Source organism: Vanessa cardui, chromosome 27 (assembly GCF_905220365.1).
Source record: "Vanessa cardui chromosome 27, ilVanCard2.1, whole genome shotgun sequence".
In the NCBI taxonomy this organism is placed as follows: Eukaryota; Metazoa; Arthropoda; class Insecta; order Lepidoptera; family Nymphalidae; genus Vanessa; species Vanessa cardui.
Genome location: NC_061149.1, coordinates 686,669 through 704,726, shown reverse-complemented (window position 1 = coordinate 704,726; position 18,058 = coordinate 686,669). Strand labels below are relative to the sequence as shown.

Here is an 18,058-nt window from a genome sequence, read left to right as displayed (position 1 = left end):
TTGAAACTTAACACGTTGGCTGGTCACATTTAAGCAACTAAAACTCGAGGTGATGTGATCGAATTTTATTTCTTCAGTATGGTACGTTGTCGAAGAGTCTCCATAAAGTAGATACACCATAGCATTTTGTTTTCAATAGGCATCATATAAATACAATATATCAAATAGACGTTACCGCCTCCGCACAACACAGAAATCTATGTTTTTCTTAGCTGCACCACAAGAGAGAGAGAGAGGGAGACTCATACGAGGATAAAGAAAAATATTGGCCACTCTTTGAAATTTCTGAGTTTCATTTTGGAACCCCTCAACTGAAGTTGTAATGAATTGTAGTGTAGGAACATGGAATTCACCCACTATCACCTTAATAGTTTACATTCAAATCAGCAAACTGCAAAGCTTGTATATGTATGAATAATTCGAAAATATGTTCAAATCTCAGCTGAAAAATTTTACATCCTAAATTGAACTTTAATCCAATTCTTTCAATAGTATATCAAGCTCAACCCAATGGGTCTATGAATGACAATATGATAACAACTGGCCACTAATGATAATAGACATTCGTTATTCTGCATTAAGTTTATCATCTATGTGAAACATGTTCTGTGAGTTGCAAAATGCAAGATGGATCCTGATGGTGTTATAAGGTAAACTTCAGCTAATGTGACGCTACCTCAGTTATGAATTTCATTACCTTCTAGTTATATCAAATTTGCCATTGTTTACATAAAGATGTTTATGTGTTATGTTTCCTTTGCGGTAAACTTGTCTGCCTAAATAATGGAATGGAATCATCATCAATTTTAAAATTCTTATCACAAATAGTGATATATAAATGTTAAGAAGAACTATAAATAATAAAGCAAATCTCCAGTCCAGTTCAGTCCAAAAATATGCCAGATGTAAGTTCTTAGTAATGCTTTTTTTTAAGTTAATTAGTGTATAGAACCTAATAAATCTGACAACTAAATATTAACACCTGGAAACTTATCAACCAATCAGATGCTAGTATGCAAAAACTACATCAAGTATCTATTGACAAATCATTGCATAAATATGACTATGAAACATTTATTATGCATTTCTTTACATAATCATAATAAAAATCTTTCCATAGGATTGTTGTGTTAATAATACAAAATAATACAAATATTTAGTTTTTTTTATCTATGCAATTTGAGTCAAAACTATTCTGCCAATGTCACAAAAAAAAACATTTGACACTTATTAAGTGATTAAATGGATTAAAATTTTTAACTGTATTTTGAAGATAACTAGAAAGTGTATATTACAACAGTAAATATCTAGAACATGACAAATAAATTAATTCATAGAATATAATAAGTATATAAATTTTAATATAAAAAATTGAATTTAAATTTGTTCAATATAACCAACAGGACATAACGACTTTGTCAAATTTCATATTAAAGCGAAAATATTCACATAAAGAATTTCAAATCTTAAGATGGTTATGTAAATTATATGATCAATTCAACCATCATCTAAGCTTCTAAATTATATAACAATTTTTATTGTCAAACTTAGGAAAATCACAGATTACACAAACATCAAATTAAGATTTAATTTGATTATAATTATAGTAGTGAGAGCTATCACAGCTGGCCAATCACTTTCTAAACATGATATAACACTGGCAGTTTGTTTGTGAAACAAACAAGTGATCAACAATGCTGTAAATTTTTGTATTGTTATAATATTCACTAAAAATAATAATTTAATGCCATATTTATGATGAAATACATAAATGATATTTCTTAATTCACTGTTCCAAATTTAAAAATGTTTAAACAAACTTAAATCATTACCAGTATCAAAAACTATAACAGTTTTTTTTTAATTCATTGTCTGATACATAGTTGAAGATTGTATTACAAACTTACTGTAAACAAGAAATATAAGTATTTTTCCCACAATTGTATTAGAGTCATTGTACTAGTTTCCATAATAGTGATAAATTAAAAAATATATTTATTTCATTACCTTAAACTTGATAAACATTTATTACAACACTTCCTCTTTTCTTAAAAGAGTTAGGAGCTTATTTGCTGCTGGTTGGTGGGATATATAAAAATTTAAATAAGTGTTCAGCTAGATTTGAACCAGTGAGTTTTGGTTTTGATCCTTCTATTAAACGATTTGAGTTATCTCGAGTTGACATGTTTGTATGTTGTTATTCAAATTAGTTATATGTATATTTACTGATAAATATTAAACATGATTGATCACTAAATGTAAGTTATGAATCACGGTTAGTACTTAGCTATTAGTACAAGATAGTCATAAAACTATTATTTACACAATATTTGGAAACTTACGCAAACCCTCAGGAACCGACCAGCTGTTTTTAAGTTCAATGCCGACGCATCGTTTTTTTTTTATTATACCATTAGGCTGGAAAAGTAGGGTTAACGAACGCGAGGTCACAGCCGGAACGATATTATCAACGTAAGCCCTACTCTCCCTGATTTGACGAAACTGTGAGTCAGTTTCTTCTTCACTTACCAGCAGTTTAGCTTCTTTATAGCTGATAGATCAGACTGCTTTGATCTAGCGATCACCATTTCCTCCGTTAACCGAGCCATTGCACTTCACTTCACTTTAACAATGAAAAATCAAGAAACAATCACTGGGCTTAGATCGGAGAGAGGTCGTGGCCGCTCATCATAACAAAATCACTGATACACAACTACACGCACCAAGTGCATGGAAAAAACTAAATGAAAGAAAACAATAGACGACCATATTGTGTTGGATACTCGTAGTAAAATATAATGTTTTATAAAATTGCAAATAAAATGTGTAAAACCAAATCTAAGTAAATTTAATATTATCAAATCACATTTGTATAAATAAAATGTTATAATTTTTTTTTAAATTATATTGTTATACAATAGACCAAACATTTAACTGGTTTGAGTATCCGATTCATCATATTGTATGACAGCTGACGTTACAAATGTCAACTTGACATTTGACATAGGCATAGTATTTTGCTTGCTATTCATGCGTGATGAATTTGTAAATATTCATTTTTTAATTATAAAACATGGATTCAAACGATGTTTTGGAAGACAAGGACAGTGGGCCGGAGGTGCAGCTAAATTTACCGGGCTCAGTAATCAGTCGGATCGAAGAATTAATGGGTGGAACTGAACAGTTTGATAGTGAAGAGGTGAATTAAACTAAAAATACACTTTTTTCAAACAATTAATAATTAAATTCAATCAAAGACTATATATATTTGACTATTATATATTGTATCAATAGAGAAAAATCTTTATGACCTTTTAAAACATAATAAAACCAAGTTATGAAATAGTCAAATAATGACATGCAAAAACATATAATTCCATATTCTTTGGCAGTTCGACGCAGTAGCGTATATCAACCGAGTGTTCCCGACGGAACAGTCGCTATCTGGTGTGGAATCGGCAGCGGCGCGATGCGAATTCCGTTTGGCGAGCGTACAGCACGACATACGGAGGCTAGTCCGCGCCCAGCATGATCAACGGGTTGCAGGTCATCAGGCGTTGTTAGATGCGCAACATTGTATAGCTGAGCTGGCGTTGCAGGTAATACTCCTACATCTAAATATACTCAATAGGGTATTTGACAATGCGAAAAATAAAAAGTGAATTATTGTAATAAGTGTATATTTTGAGTTTAAAAATGATTATTTACTAACGAAAGTTGAAAATAATACCTAATTTATTCAAAAATCCATAGATAAAAATGCAAATTTTCAAACGTTTGTCATATTACACAAAACATCCTGATCGGCCGGACTTATGATGAAGTCACTTTCTTGTAAAATTTGCTTTTCTACTATATGTATCACAGATTAAAGTACAGGAAAATGACGTCACCGACCCCATTGCTGCCACATATTGTCCAAGTAGCGTTTTATGGAAAATATGGAATTTTTAATATGATATTTTTTGGAAAATAGTTACTAGAAATAAATAAAACAGATTTTACTGGCTGCCTTAACTTCTACTAAATAATATAAAATGGATTTTAAAAATCAGTCAAATAGCCAATTCTAATTTTAAAGATCATTCATAGAGACAGACAGCGGTAAACAACTTTACTTTATAACAGGTAATGATATACTGTCCATATTAATCTTTTATAATAATCTTAACAAACCCATAATTTGTTGCAGGTAGCAGATATAAACAAAAAGGCTGAACGTAGTGAAAGTATGGTCCGGGAGATAACAGCGGAGATCAAACAACTGGATTGCGCCAAGTGGAACCTCACAGCTGCCATCACAGCTTTAAACCACCTGCATATGCTAGCGGGTGGGGCGGCTTCGTTGAGGACGCTCGCTCAGAAGAGACAGTATAAGGAATTGGTGTTGCCGTTGCAAGCTATAATGGAGGTAGGTTGATATATTGTCGTCCATTAGCCACGTGATCTTTTTTTAGCATTTTAACCCCTCTTTATATATTCGCGAGGTGCGAACGGCGAAGCGTCTTGCGACTGAAACAAACGTATAGCAATGTACTGAGCAATTGTACCGAGAGAATCGCGCGCGCGACCGGGGAGCTAAACAAAGCTATGAATCTGTATGGCGCCACGTAGATGGCGGTAGTCGTGGCGAATTGGTGCCGTGATCAAACGAGTTTAGTTGTTTTCGCGGCGAAAAATTAACACACACTTTTATTGTTGAACTACTAGTCTGGTTTTCCACGGCATAAATTTAAGCATATAGTAAAGAGATTGTAGGAAGAAATAATTTTCCGTCTATATTCCGATTTTTATTCAAACCATGCACTCCTCAATCTCTTCCAAATATTATGTCTTGTAGCAAAAAACGATTACTTTCTAAACAATATCGAGAAAATATCGATAAAGATATTTTGCCGTCCGAAGTCCTTACGTGTGGCGCCGTGCAAATTGTCGATTCGCCGTTCGCACCGCAGTTCGCGCCGCCGATCCCCGTGGCCAGGCAGTTAGAGAGCTAGTTAAGGCAAATTTTACCGCTGTGAACCAAACCTGATTTCATTAACGATGTCTACAGTACTCAATCTGTCTCGAAAAACGTGTAACGCACTTGTATTGGTGCATTATTACTGTCTCTGGCCTCTCTTGTGAATAACAGCTATGGTCCCATCTTCTGAGTTTCTTGCCGGTTCTTATCGGTAGAATCTACATTCCGTACCAGTGGTAGCTTCACTTAGTTGTAAAATGACGATTCAAAAGTGCTTGTAAAAGCCTACTTGAATAAAGTTTATTTTGATTTGATTCGAAAAGATCATCATTATTAGTCTCACAGCCTGCATTTGGAGTCTAAAGTTGTAAGTTGTATCCTCGAAGGTTTTGGAGCAGCTGGAAATGTATCGTGATATAAAGGAATTGAACGCGCTGCGCGATGAAGTGCACGCCATACGCGCTCAACTCGCGCAGCAGATATTAGCTGATTTCAAGGAAGCGCTCACAGGTAAATACTGAATATTTACCAGAAGACGTGTTTGTACATCCTCATTTAAAACATGGTTTAAAATTCATCACAGAAAGTTAATTAAAAATGTAAAGGTGCTAATCAATAATTAAGCCACAAAAGTCTTCTTAAAATCTCCTTCTTAAAAATATATCTGAAATAAATGTTACTTGAATGACGTCAGATATGTATGGAAGATATGCAGCGCCCACTCCAAGTAAAATTCTGATAAGGGTACAAGGATAATTAATTATTTAGTCATACAAGTAGTCGCTTGCAACTTACTGTGTTGGTGAACATGTGTCAGGTAAAAAAAATGTGTCCTTTCTTGGAGCTCAAGTTTGTTTCATGCCAAATTTCATCAAAATCGGTACAGCGGTTCGTTCTTCAAAGAGCGACGGACAGACAGAGTCACTTTCACATTTTTAATAGGTATTAACATAGATAGGTTATATATTTTGTAGACATTTCATTTCATGACACCAAACTTTACTTAGTGTTGAATTTCGGCATTACCTATCAGCATTACTTAGTATAGTTGAAGGGTGAGTGAGCCAGGGTGACTAAGGGCACAAGAGACATGACAGCTTCGTTCCCCCGGCTAGTGTTGCCTTCGCGTTTTAATTTATATTATACACGGTTATTGGTAACTCGACGTATATCCGTTAGGAGGTGATAGGGGTGACTATTTGCAATAATTTTAACCCCAAATGCAAAAAAATTCATTTTCCGTCTGGCATTTTTAAATTTGGACCGATAATTATTGTTTAAATATTGACAAATATCCAGTGTTTAATCGTTTTTATAAAACATAAGAAAAAAATTGATTTTAATTGATACTTTTTTTTTAAATAAATTTTTAAAGTTACATTTTTGACAAATTTTGAAAAAAGCTAAAAAACATGATAACTCAAAAATGAGTCACTTTTGGATTATGCATATGGGGGTTAAAATTATTGCAAATAGTCACCCAAATCACCTCTTAACGGATATACGTCACCAATAACCTTGTATATGTCGAGTTACCAATAACCCTGTATATTTCCTACATCGTCTTTGCCTATGTGGGGTTGAACCACTCCATATTAGGCCGTATTACTAATATAAATATATCACAGCTAACAACTTGTAAATACAATATTTTGCATGACAGGTGGTGGTAAAACCACGATATCCCCTCGGACCCTGAGCGAGGCGTGTGCGGTGGTGGACGCGTTGGAGCCACACGTGAAGCAGGAGCTGATCAAGTGGCTCATCACCATGCAGTTGCAGGTATACAAACGTCATCAGTCTTTAACTTTATCCTCATCCCCATAAATCGGGAAATCTGACCTGTTGACTTCCAGGCAGGATATATTAATTTAAAAAATTGTATTAACTAACATGACTGTACTTTTTTTTAAATGTTGAAAAAGAGTAACTAGTGAGTTTCTTGCCGGTTCTTCTCGGTAGAATCTACTCTCCGAACCGGTGGTAGCTTCACTTAATTGTTATATGACGATTCAAAAGTGCTTGAAAAAACCCACTTGAATAAAGTATATTTTGATTTTTGATTTTGATTGGTAAGAGATCAGGCGAAGATCTGAACTCACATCAATATAAAGTAACTGCTTGCTAAAGGTTTCGTACAGTGACCAGGTTTCGTCTAATTTTTCCGAACCGACACGACTTGGAAACCTTCAAGAAAAGAACGTATAATACGACACAAATTAGATGTAGCATCGGAAAATGCAATGAAATGAAAATAAAACCGATTACTGCCGATTTACACAACCAATAGAAATAGCTCCCTATCGCGCCATTCGACGCTATTCATCGCTATAGATTCTCGCGTCAGTTCAACCCGAGAAAGCAAGTGGTCATAGGTCATGTGATATTACAAGTTATTACGTTTGTGTAAAGCCCATATTCACATGAGAAATAAATATCGATAATTTGGGATAGCGTACTCAATTCGGATGTGATCGGTTTTACGAATTTTGCCGATGCGACATCTGAGTTGTGTCGTACTATACTCATTTCTTAAAGGCCGGCAACTCAACTGTAAGACCCTGGTATTGCTGATGTCCATAATCCCTTTGTTGTTTGCCAACTATAACAGTATAAATTGTCTCCTAACCTCCCTCTCCCTAAGCTGGTTAAAAGCAACCATTCTACAGTAAGTTTTTTTTATGGTATACGTTGGTGGACGAGCAGATGGGCCACCTGATGTTAAGTGGTCACCATCACCCATAGACAATGACGCTGTAAGAAATATTAATTCTATTCCTTACATCGTCAATGCGCCACCAACCTTGGGAACTAAGTTATTATGTCCCTTCTGTAGTTACACTGGCTCACCCTTCAAACTGGAACACAACAATACTGAGTACTGTTATTTAGCGGTAGAGTATCTGATGAGTGGGTGGTACCTATCCAGACGGGCTTGCAGAAAGCCCTACCACCAAGTCTATACTCTACTGTTATTTGTTACTATACGACGTTGTGCCATTTTTACTTTTGTACCGCTTAGACGACCATCGACGCAATTTATCTTCATAGCTACACTTCTGGACCGAAATGTTGTACAGGCTGTGAGTTCTGATTAGTTGAACTATGCTGTGTCTCTTTCTTTCGACTACCCAGACGGGCTTGCACAAAGCCCTGCCACCAAGTTCGTGTAATGTGTAAGTTTGGTTGGTCCGCCAGGAGTACGAACACCTGTTCTCGGGCGAGCAGGAGGAAGCGTGGGTGTCTCACGTGGAGCGGCGCTACGCGTGGCTCAAGAAACACCTGCTGCGATTCGAGGACTCACTGGCGCAGGCGCTGCCGGCCGCCTGGCGCCTCAGCGAGCGCATCGCGCACCGCTTCTGCAAGGTAACTTGGACTTTAATGCTTTGAGATAAAGCTCAATATTGTGTACGTATAACTTAGGCCTTTGTGCTATGAGATAAAGCTGAATATTGTATAAGTATAACTTAGGCCTTTGTGCTATGAGATACAGATCAATATTGTGTAAGTATAACTTAGGCCTTTGTGCTATGAGATAAAGCTCAATATTGTGTAAGTATAACTTAGGCCTTTGTGCTATGAGATAAAGCTCAATATTGTGTAAGTATAATTTAGACCTTTGTGCTATGTGATAAAGCTGAATATTGTATAAGTATAACTTAGGCCTTTGTGCTATGAGATAAAGCTCAATATTGTGTAAGTATAATTTAGACCTTTGTGCTATGAGATAAAGCTCAATATTGTGTAAGTATAACTTAGGCCTTTGTGCTATGAGATAAAGCTCAATATTGTGTAAGTATAATTTAGACCTTTGTGCTATGAGATAAAGCTCAATATTGTGTAAGTATAACTTAGGCCTTTGTGCTATGAGATAAAGCTCAATATTGTGTACGTATAACTTAGACCTTTGTGCTATGAGATAAAGCTCAATGTTGTGTAAGTAACAGTACGTATAGCCTGTTCCAATGGAAGTAGGAAAAATGTTAAACAAACTTTAAGTGACGTATTTCATGGGATTTGGTGATAACTTAGCTATATTTTACACTACTAAGAGTTTATGAATAATATATCTTGATTTATAATACAAAACTTTTGCACTTAACTACTTATTTACTTATTTCCATCAACCGGCATTGGAACAGCGTGGTGGAATATGTTCCAAACCTTCTCCTTAATTGAAGATGAGGCCTTAGCTCAGCATTGGGAAATTAACAGGCTGTTTACTTTACTTTACTTTTTTTACTTATTTCCACTTTAATTTTACTTCCGAAATACCGATAACAGTTTCGTCGCCAATCTTTCGCACATCCATAGTGAATATCATAGAGTATTCAAGCTCTCGATCAGTTATATCACATCAGTAGAACAAAAACAGTCTGTGATTTTCCCACTGCTGGACTCCTCTCGCTTTGAGGAGAAGGTTTGAAACATATTCCACCACGCTGATCCAATGCTGGTAGGTGGAATACACATGTGGCAGAATTTCTATGATATTTGTTACATGCAGGTTTCCTCACGATGTTTTCCTTCACCGCTGAGCACGAGATGAATTATAAAGACAAATTATGCACATGAATCAGCGGTGCTTGCCTGGGTTTGAACCCGCAATCATCGGTTAAGATGCACGCGTTCTAACCACTGGGCCATCTCGACATGTACTTAATTTATGTTTATAATTTATCTCGTGCTTCAGTGGTAAAGGAAATCTTCGTGAGAAAACCTGCATGTTTCTAATTTCATATATATTCATGTGCATTTCACCGAACCTTCTCCTCAATGGGAAAGGAGGCTTTAGCCCAGCAGTGGGAAATTTACAGACCGTTGTTGTCACTTTATGTATTGTAAGTTATTGTAATGTGTTTGATTGTCACAGATAACTCGAAAAGCTCTCAGCGATATAATGCAGGCGCGGCGCAACGAGGTCGACGTGAAACTACTACTCTACGCGATACAGAAAACTTACAACTTCGAACTGTTGCTGCATAAGAGATTTGTCGGTCTGTATGTTTCATATTTCAATAATAAAATTCCATATATCTATATCTATATTAATATTATAAATGTGAAAGTAATCTGTCACTCTGTGTTTGTATGTACGGAAAAATATTAATGTTTTTATCAGAAAATGTGATTCTCATAACATTGGTACATGGAAGAAATACAATCTTGTTACTCCTGTTACTCGACTGCATAGAGTCAGTAACTCCTTTGTGGGGCAATGTATACGCTTCTACAACAGGATCCCAGAAATCGTTCAAAATGCTTCTGTTGCCAAATTTAAAAAAATTGTTAAGGAACGCTTGTGTGCAAAAGGTTACTATACAATTAGCGAGTTTATGTTTGATAGCACACCTTGGGAATGAAACGATCGCCTCCTGGCTATTTCTAATCATATACAACTATGTATCTTATTAATTTGACAAAAAAAAAGATCCGCTGAGTTTCTTTCGCCGGTTCTTCTCAGGTCAGGGTGTTCCCTTTTCCGAACCGGTGGTAGTGTTTATTTGACAATTAATAAGTAAGTGTGATGCTCCTATATTGAATAAAGGAATTTTAGTTTGAGTTTGTCTGTCGCTATTTCATGACCAAACCGCTGAACCGAATTTGATGTAATTTGCTATGTAGCAAGCTTGACCTCCAAGAAAGGATATAGGCTACTTTTTTGTCTGACATGTGACAACCTAAAAACGTTATAGCTTAAGTTAATCCTTACTATGTAAGCTGTATGCGAGTAACAGTTGCGTCAAAATCGGTCCAGCCGTTCCAGATATTAGTCGCAACAAACAGACAGACACACAAGAACTGTAATGTAATTTTGGTACATGTACCATGTGTATAGATATGCATTTAGTAAAAAGCAGTTATTTATTTATTTATTACAAAACAGACACTCCAATTTCATTAGATATATGGACAACTGTTTTTGCACCAATCTAAAGTTAACTAATAAAAATAATAATGACAAATTATTTCCTTTTTAAATTTGTACCCAAAACATTTAAGGAGATCTCTCTTTAATGGTGAAAAAACTTGTCACAAAAGAGATTGCTACTGTATCACTAAATAATTTATAAAAAAAAAACTAGTAATCCAACCCGGCTTCGCACAGCACAGCATAATAGTAATCAATAACCACCCAGCGTTTGCAATATAAGCTCAAATAATGAGTTTATTTTTGACATCACATTAGTTTCTAAGACAAAAATCTACAAAAATCTTGCTTGAAACACTATATCTATTAAAAACCGCATCAAAATCCGTTGCGCAATTTGAAAGATCTAAGCATACATAGGGACAGACAGCGGTCAGTAAGTCTGTTTTATACTATGTAATCATGGAAAAGGCATAGGTCTTAGTGATATACAGGATGTTTAAACTTTAGTGTGTAATGTGTACATTTTTTTAAACAGGTACTGAGCTTGGGTCGGAGGGCGTTGAGGGTGCAGTCAAGCCGTTGGTATTTGATGATGACGATAAAGAGGTATGTTTCTATTTCATTTGTAGAGCTCATTGATATATTTTTTTATGGTATAGGTTGGCGGACGAGCATATGGGCCACCTGATGGTAAGTGGTCACCATCACCCATAGACAATGACGCTGTAAGAAATATTAACTATTCCTTACATCGTCAATGCGCCACCAACTTTGGGAACTAAGTTGTTATGTCCCTTGTCCTAGTTACACTGGCTCACTCACCCTTCAGACCGGAACACAACAATACTGCCTACTGTTGTTTAGCGGTAGAATAACTGATGAGTGGGTGGTGCCTACCCAGACGGGTTTGCACAAAGCCCTACCACCAAGTATTTTCTTGTGTTGGATCCATTTCAATATCTGTAATAGTTTATTAGAAAGACATAAAACCGTTAGGGGATGTTACCCTCCCTTATGAGTGAAAGCAGATATCCAAAATCAAAGTACAAATACTTTGAGTCGATGTAGATTACCATTATATTTAAATAAACGGGTAGACCTACCCGTGACCACGAACACTGCAAAGTGCTCGAAACGTCGGGATGTTTAAAAATAATTAATATACGCGGTTCATCCGTTATAATTAGTTTTATTTAAATGTGTAATAATCGCGAAAATTTAACAATACCATTAGTTTTCTATGTTGTCTCGGGTGTGGATGTTTGTCGTTCCATTGTTACTTCTGACTTTCCATAACACAAGTGCTTTAAGTACTTACATTGGGATCAGAGTAATGTATGTGATGTTGTGTCATATTTATTCATTTATTTATTAATTTATTTAAGCATACCTTACATCGACAATATTGAGCCCTCCTTGGTTAATTTCAATAATTGTATTTAATTGGCATGACTTTGTATTTTTTAAATGTTAAAAAAGGAGTAACTACTGAGTATCTTGACGGTTCTTCTCGGTAGAATCTACTTTCCGAAGCGGTGGTAGCTTGACTTAATTGTTAATGACGATTCAAAAGTGCTTGTAAAAGCCTGCTTGAATAAAGTTTATTTTGATTTTAATTTTGATTTTGACGAAAGACATGTTATATATCATGCCTGTAGTTACACTGACTCATTCGCCAAAAGATATGATACTGTCTCTGACGAACTTTTAAATAAGTTTATGTAATACAGGTCGAAACGGATGAAAATACAGTGAACACTAAGGGCTCTCCATGGGTGGGCCTGATAGGCGCCTGCTTCGAGCCCCACCTGTCTCTCTACATCACAAGCCTGGACACAAACTTGAGGGCCCTCATGGACAGATTCATACAGGTACACCTATGAAGGGCAAAAACTTCTATATCATGCCAAGCTCACAATTTGTAAGACCAAATGTATGTACATGTCACCATAAAATTGTATACAACAACAGCCTGTAAATTCCCACTGCTGTGCTAAAGGCCTCCTCTCCCTTTGAGGAAAAGGTTTGGAACATATTCCACTACGCTGTTCCAATGCGGGTTGCTGGAATACACATGGCAGAATTTTTATGAAATTTGTCACATGCAGGTTTCCTCACGATGTTTTCCTTCACCGCCGAGCACGAGATGAATTATAAAGACAAATTAAGCACATGAATCAGCGGCGCTTGCAATCATCGGTTAAGATGCACGCGTTCTAACCACTGGGCCATCTCGACTCTTACTTGTAAGATCACTTCGATCCATTTCGATGGGATTGTCTCCCGCCAGGACGCGAAGTCCGCCGAGCCGGGCGCGTGCAGCGAGGTGGGCAGCGGCGCCGGCGCCGTCATGTCCAGCTGTGCGGACCTCTTCCTCTTCTACAAGAAGTGCCTCGCGCAGTGCGCCACGCTATCCACCGGCGAGCCCATGCGAGGTAACACTGGCCTCATTTATATATAAGAGATTTGGCCAATCTCATGCCAATATTTCTCATGACTCATACAAATGAAGACCGAGTCGAAGAGTCGAGTGGTGTGTACACCGGTTTTCATGGGTACGCCACTCTGAGGTCCCGGGTTCGATTCCCGGCCGAGTCGATGTAGATTATTTAGTTTTCTATGTTGTCTTGGGTCTGGGTGTTTGTGGTATCGTTACTTCTAATTTCCATAACACAAGTGCTTCAGCTAATTACATTGGGATTACAGTAATGTATGTGATGTTGTTAAAAAAAAATAAAAAAAAAAAACAAAAGAAAAAAAAATTGCACATACTCATACATTTCAACGACATAGGATACAGGCTTTCACTGAGATACCTGGAAAACTTTTTAAAGACCCGAATTTGAGTTTCAACATTCTTAAATCTCCAATGTGCTACCAACCTCAAGAATTAAGTCATAATGTGAGCTAAACGTGATACATTAGAATTACAATTTGATATTAATTTACATGATGTTGGGTTATGTAATTTGATTTTGTCAATGATGTACTCTATGATAATCAAATTAATTAAGGTATGAAGTTAGTGATTTGTAAATTAGAACGATGGGGCTGAAATAGTCGCTCAGCGATTAAAGCCTCTTTTCAAATAAAGATTTAAAAAATTATGTGCCTTAAGCCTGTAGTTACACTGGCTAACTAACCCATAAACAACACCCCAGACTTAAAAGCCCTAGCAGCAAGATATATATATATATATATATATTGTAGTTATATACACCGGTTTTCATGGGTACGCCACTCTGAGGTCCTGGGTTCGATTCCCGGCCGAGTCGATGTAGATTACCATTAGTTTTCTATATTGTCTTGGGTCTGGGTGTTTGTGGTACCGTCGTTACTTCTGATTTCCATAACACAAGTGCTTCAGCTACTTACATTGGGATCAGAGTAATGTATGTGATGTTGTCTCAGATTTATTTATTATTTATTTATTTATATATTTATGGGATTTTATTTATTCGTGACTATGCTTGTTAATTGGACCTTGATTTGTGCTTTCCACTGTAAGAGTTAATAATTTAAAATAAATAAAGGGGCAATCGACAAAAAATCTGTAATTTTTATAAAAAAAAATCAAAGGTCAATAACTTGAGAAGGATTAGGTTTAGGATATGGGGTTCCATAGTCAAATCGGTTAGGAATGACGGAATCTATCCTCTCTTAAAGGATTTCGGTCGACTTAACCTGTAACCCTGTATATATATATATGATTGGTTTTGGGTCCCAACGCGCACAGAGTTGTCGGGCGTGTTCGGCAAGTACCTGCGCGAGTACGCGGGCGGCGTGCTGCAGGCCGCCCTGCCCCGCGCCGCGCCCCCCGCGCTCGCCGTGCCCTCGCTCGTCACCAACCTGCAGGGCCTGCTGCGCGACGACGCGCCCAGGTGACCCCACACCACCCACACATACCCATACGCCATCGCCCACTCTCCTCTAGAAGAGATGCCTTGCAAACATATGACCCCCACACCACCCACAGATACCCATATGCCATTGCCCACTCTCCTCTAGAAGAGATGCCTTGCAAACATATGACCCCCACACCACCCACAGATACCCATATGCCATCGCCCACTCTCCTCTAGAAGAGATGCCTTGCAAACATATGACCCCCACACCACCCACAGATACCCATATGCCATCGCCCACTCTCCTCTAGAAGAGATGCCTTGCAAACATACGACCCCCACACCACCCACAGATACCCATATGCCATCGCCCACTCTCCTCTAGAAGAGATGCCTTGCAAACATATGACCCCCACACCACCCACAGATACCCATACGCCATCGCCCACTCTCCTCTAGAAGAGATGCCTTGCAAACATATGACCCCCACACCACCCACAGATACCCATATGCCATCGCCCACTCTCCTCTAGAAGCCTTGCAAACATTCGATATTGGCAAATATTTATCCGATAAACGTAAATTTTCCGGTGACCTTCGTGGTCGAATAGTATACACTGGTTTTCATGGGTACGCCACCCCCTAGGTCCCGGGTACGATTCCGATGTCGATGTAGAAAAAGTTCATCAGTTTTCTATGTTGCCTGGAGTCTGGATGTTTGTGGTAACTTCTAATTTTCCATAACACAAGTGTGTTGTCCAATATTTATTTTTAAGATGTTTTCCTACAACGACGATCACAGATAAATTATATAAAACATATTTAGCAAATGAAAATTCCGAGGCTGTTAGTAATGGATCGTAGGTATATTCGGAAAATGAAAAAAACTATACGTGAATAGCTAATTGTTTTTTTTTATATCAGGTACACGAGACAAGAGATAGCCAAGATCACGAGCGTGATCACGACATCCGAATATTGTCTCGAAACGACCATCCATCTTGAGCAAAAGCTGAAAGAGAAGATCTCACCCAACCTGGCTGACAAGATAGACCTCGCCCCAGAACAGGATCTCTTCCACAAAATGATCAGCAACTGCATCCAACTCCTCGTCCAGGACCTGGAGATGGCCTGCGAACCAGCCCTCCAGGCTATGACCAAGATATCCTGGCTCCATTTCGACAACGTCGGCGACCAGAGCTCATACGTCACTCAAATAATCATGCACCTCAAGAACACAGTTCCAAATCTACGAGACAATTTAGCTTCGTCCAGGAAATATTTCACCCAGTTCTGTATAAGGTTTGCTAATTCGTTCATACCGAAATTCATCCAAAATATCTACAAGTGCAAGCCAATTTCGACCGTAGGGTCTGAGCAATTGTTGCTAGATACCCATATGCTAAAGACGGCCTTACTGGAGTTACCCTCTATCGGTTCTGACGTGAAACGCCAGGCGCCGACGACTTACACGAAAGTCGTTATTAAACTGATGACGAAGGCGGAAATGATTTTGAAGCTGGTGATGGCGCCACTGGACGGAAACTTGGAAGGTTTTGTTGCTCAGTTCGTCCAACTTCTACCGGAGAGCACGTTGGCAGAGTTCCATAAAGTTCTTGATATGAAGGGCGCTAAAATGTCTAAAACACAGTTGGCATCTTTGGACGCGTTGTTCAAAGATATCACCAAGAATATGCACAATGATAACAAATGAAATTGACGAACAATTGACTTTACATCCGACATTAAAATTCAGTTATATTTGTTTTGTGGTTATTAAAGAAAACTATATAATAAACCCTATAATCCATTTCAATGGCATGAGGAGTGAAAATAAAAAACCCATGCCCTTGAATTCGCGTGATATCATTGGTCGAAATGTTTTTTTTTTTTAATATCGTTAAAATTTGAACAGAGCTAGAAGTAAAATTAAAGATATAAACACCAGCTTCGCATGGGTGCAACACTGATACTAAAAATACTACATAATTTTTCATGTTCCTTTACTAAATTGACCATGTATTATATACAAAAACTTTCCTCTCGAATCACTTTATCTATTAAAAAAAACACATCAAAATCCGTTGAGTAATTTTAAAGATCTAAGCATACATAGAGACAGCGGTAAGCGACTTTGTTTTATACTATGTAACGACAATTAAGTAGGTAGTATAGTGTTGTATTATAAATAAATATATATATACTACTAACTATTTTTAGTGAATAAAACAGCAGAGCTATTACCAGATCGCATATAACATGTAAAACAAAGTTTTATCTTTACTATTCGTACCATTGATATATATCATGTACATTATGATGACGCCGCCATTTTTGAATTTCTATTATTTCTATTACGGTACAATTTTAATAAGTTCGATGAAGTAAAGTATCGGAGCCAAGCGAACATGAAAAAATGATCTCCTCATAAAAATTGTATTTTTTTTTTCAAGCGGCACATCATAGCACATATATTATAGCTCATTGTTTTTTTAAAAGAAATTCAAAAATGGCGGCGTCATCATAATGGACGTGAATATATCTTACGTCCAAGTGTCTTTTTAATAAGTCAACTTATTTAAGTTCATATATGTGTGTATGATGTAATTAAAGTGTTTTCAAGGACAAACGCTTATATAATTTTAATATTTTATTTATTCTTATAAAAATAGGCTATACTAAGCTTAGTACTATAAATGTTTGTAATAAAGGAAATTTCTAAGTATTATTTACTATGTCATTCAACATTCCGTTTATATTTGCTATTTATTATCTGTGCAATTGCATTGTTGCTATTATTTTTTTATTTGTACGCGTAAATAAATAATTGATTTAATATATTTTTGTTTTCATTTTGATATCTCTTGAAAAATATATTTGAGTAAATATTTATATTTGTATTGAGTAAAGTAAAGTAACAGCCTGTAAATTTCCCACTGCTGGGCTAAGGCCTCCTCTCTCATTAAGGAGAGGGGTTGGAACATATTCTACCACGCTGTTCGAATGCGGGTTGGTGGAATGCACATATAGCAAAATTTCGATGAAACTTGACACATGCAAGTTGCCTCACGATGTTTTCCTTCACCGCTGAACACGAGATGAATTATAAACACATATTAAGCTCGTAGGAGCTCATATTCAGTGGTGCTTGCCTGGGTTTGAACCCGAAATCATCGGTTAAGATGCACGCGTTCACTGGGCCATCTCGGCTCTTTTGTATTAGCGTGATCGATTTATAAATATAAAACATTGACATATAAGTTATCGTTGATGTTCAATTCTTGTAAAGACAAATCAGTATCGAAAAAGCTCGGAATGCTCAGCCAGGTTAGACGGTTCCTCACGGCAGGGCCGTAGCCAGGATTACACTACGGG

The 18,058-nt window shown here is 37.0% G+C and overlaps 2 protein-coding genes across 4 annotated transcripts in view; one reads left to right on the top strand and one right to left on the bottom strand.

Annotated features, from left to right (window-relative positions):
• Positions 1–2,725, bottom strand: part of LOC124541148 — a 57,766-nt gene extending 55,041 nt beyond the window's left edge. For all 3 annotated transcript variants that reach the window (XM_047118994.1, XM_047118995.1, XM_047118996.1), the window contains exon 1: positions 2,530–2,725. In XM_047118994.1, the coding sequence (XP_046974950.1) occupies positions 2,530–2,609 (80 nt within the window). In that variant the 5' untranslated portion in view covers positions 2,610–2,725. The remainder of the gene's footprint in view (positions 1–2,529) is intronic.
• Positions 2,726–2,997: 272 nt separating this feature from the next.
• On the top strand, positions 2,998–16,535 carry LOC124541152 (vacuolar protein sorting-associated protein 53 homolog). Its single transcript, XM_047119000.1, has 12 exons — positions 2,998–3,199; positions 3,393–3,599; positions 4,193–4,411; positions 5,350–5,473; positions 6,627–6,745; positions 8,162–8,329; positions 9,837–9,960; positions 11,374–11,444; positions 12,569–12,709; positions 13,129–13,273; positions 14,575–14,719; positions 15,608–16,535. Exons 1-12 carry the CDS (start codon positions 3,074–3,076, stop codon positions 16,395–16,397), a joined length of 2,379 nt encoding a protein of 792 aa, XP_046974956.1. The 5' UTR covers positions 2,998–3,073; the 3' UTR covers positions 16,398–16,535.
• Positions 16,536–18,058: the final 1,523 nt, after the last annotated feature.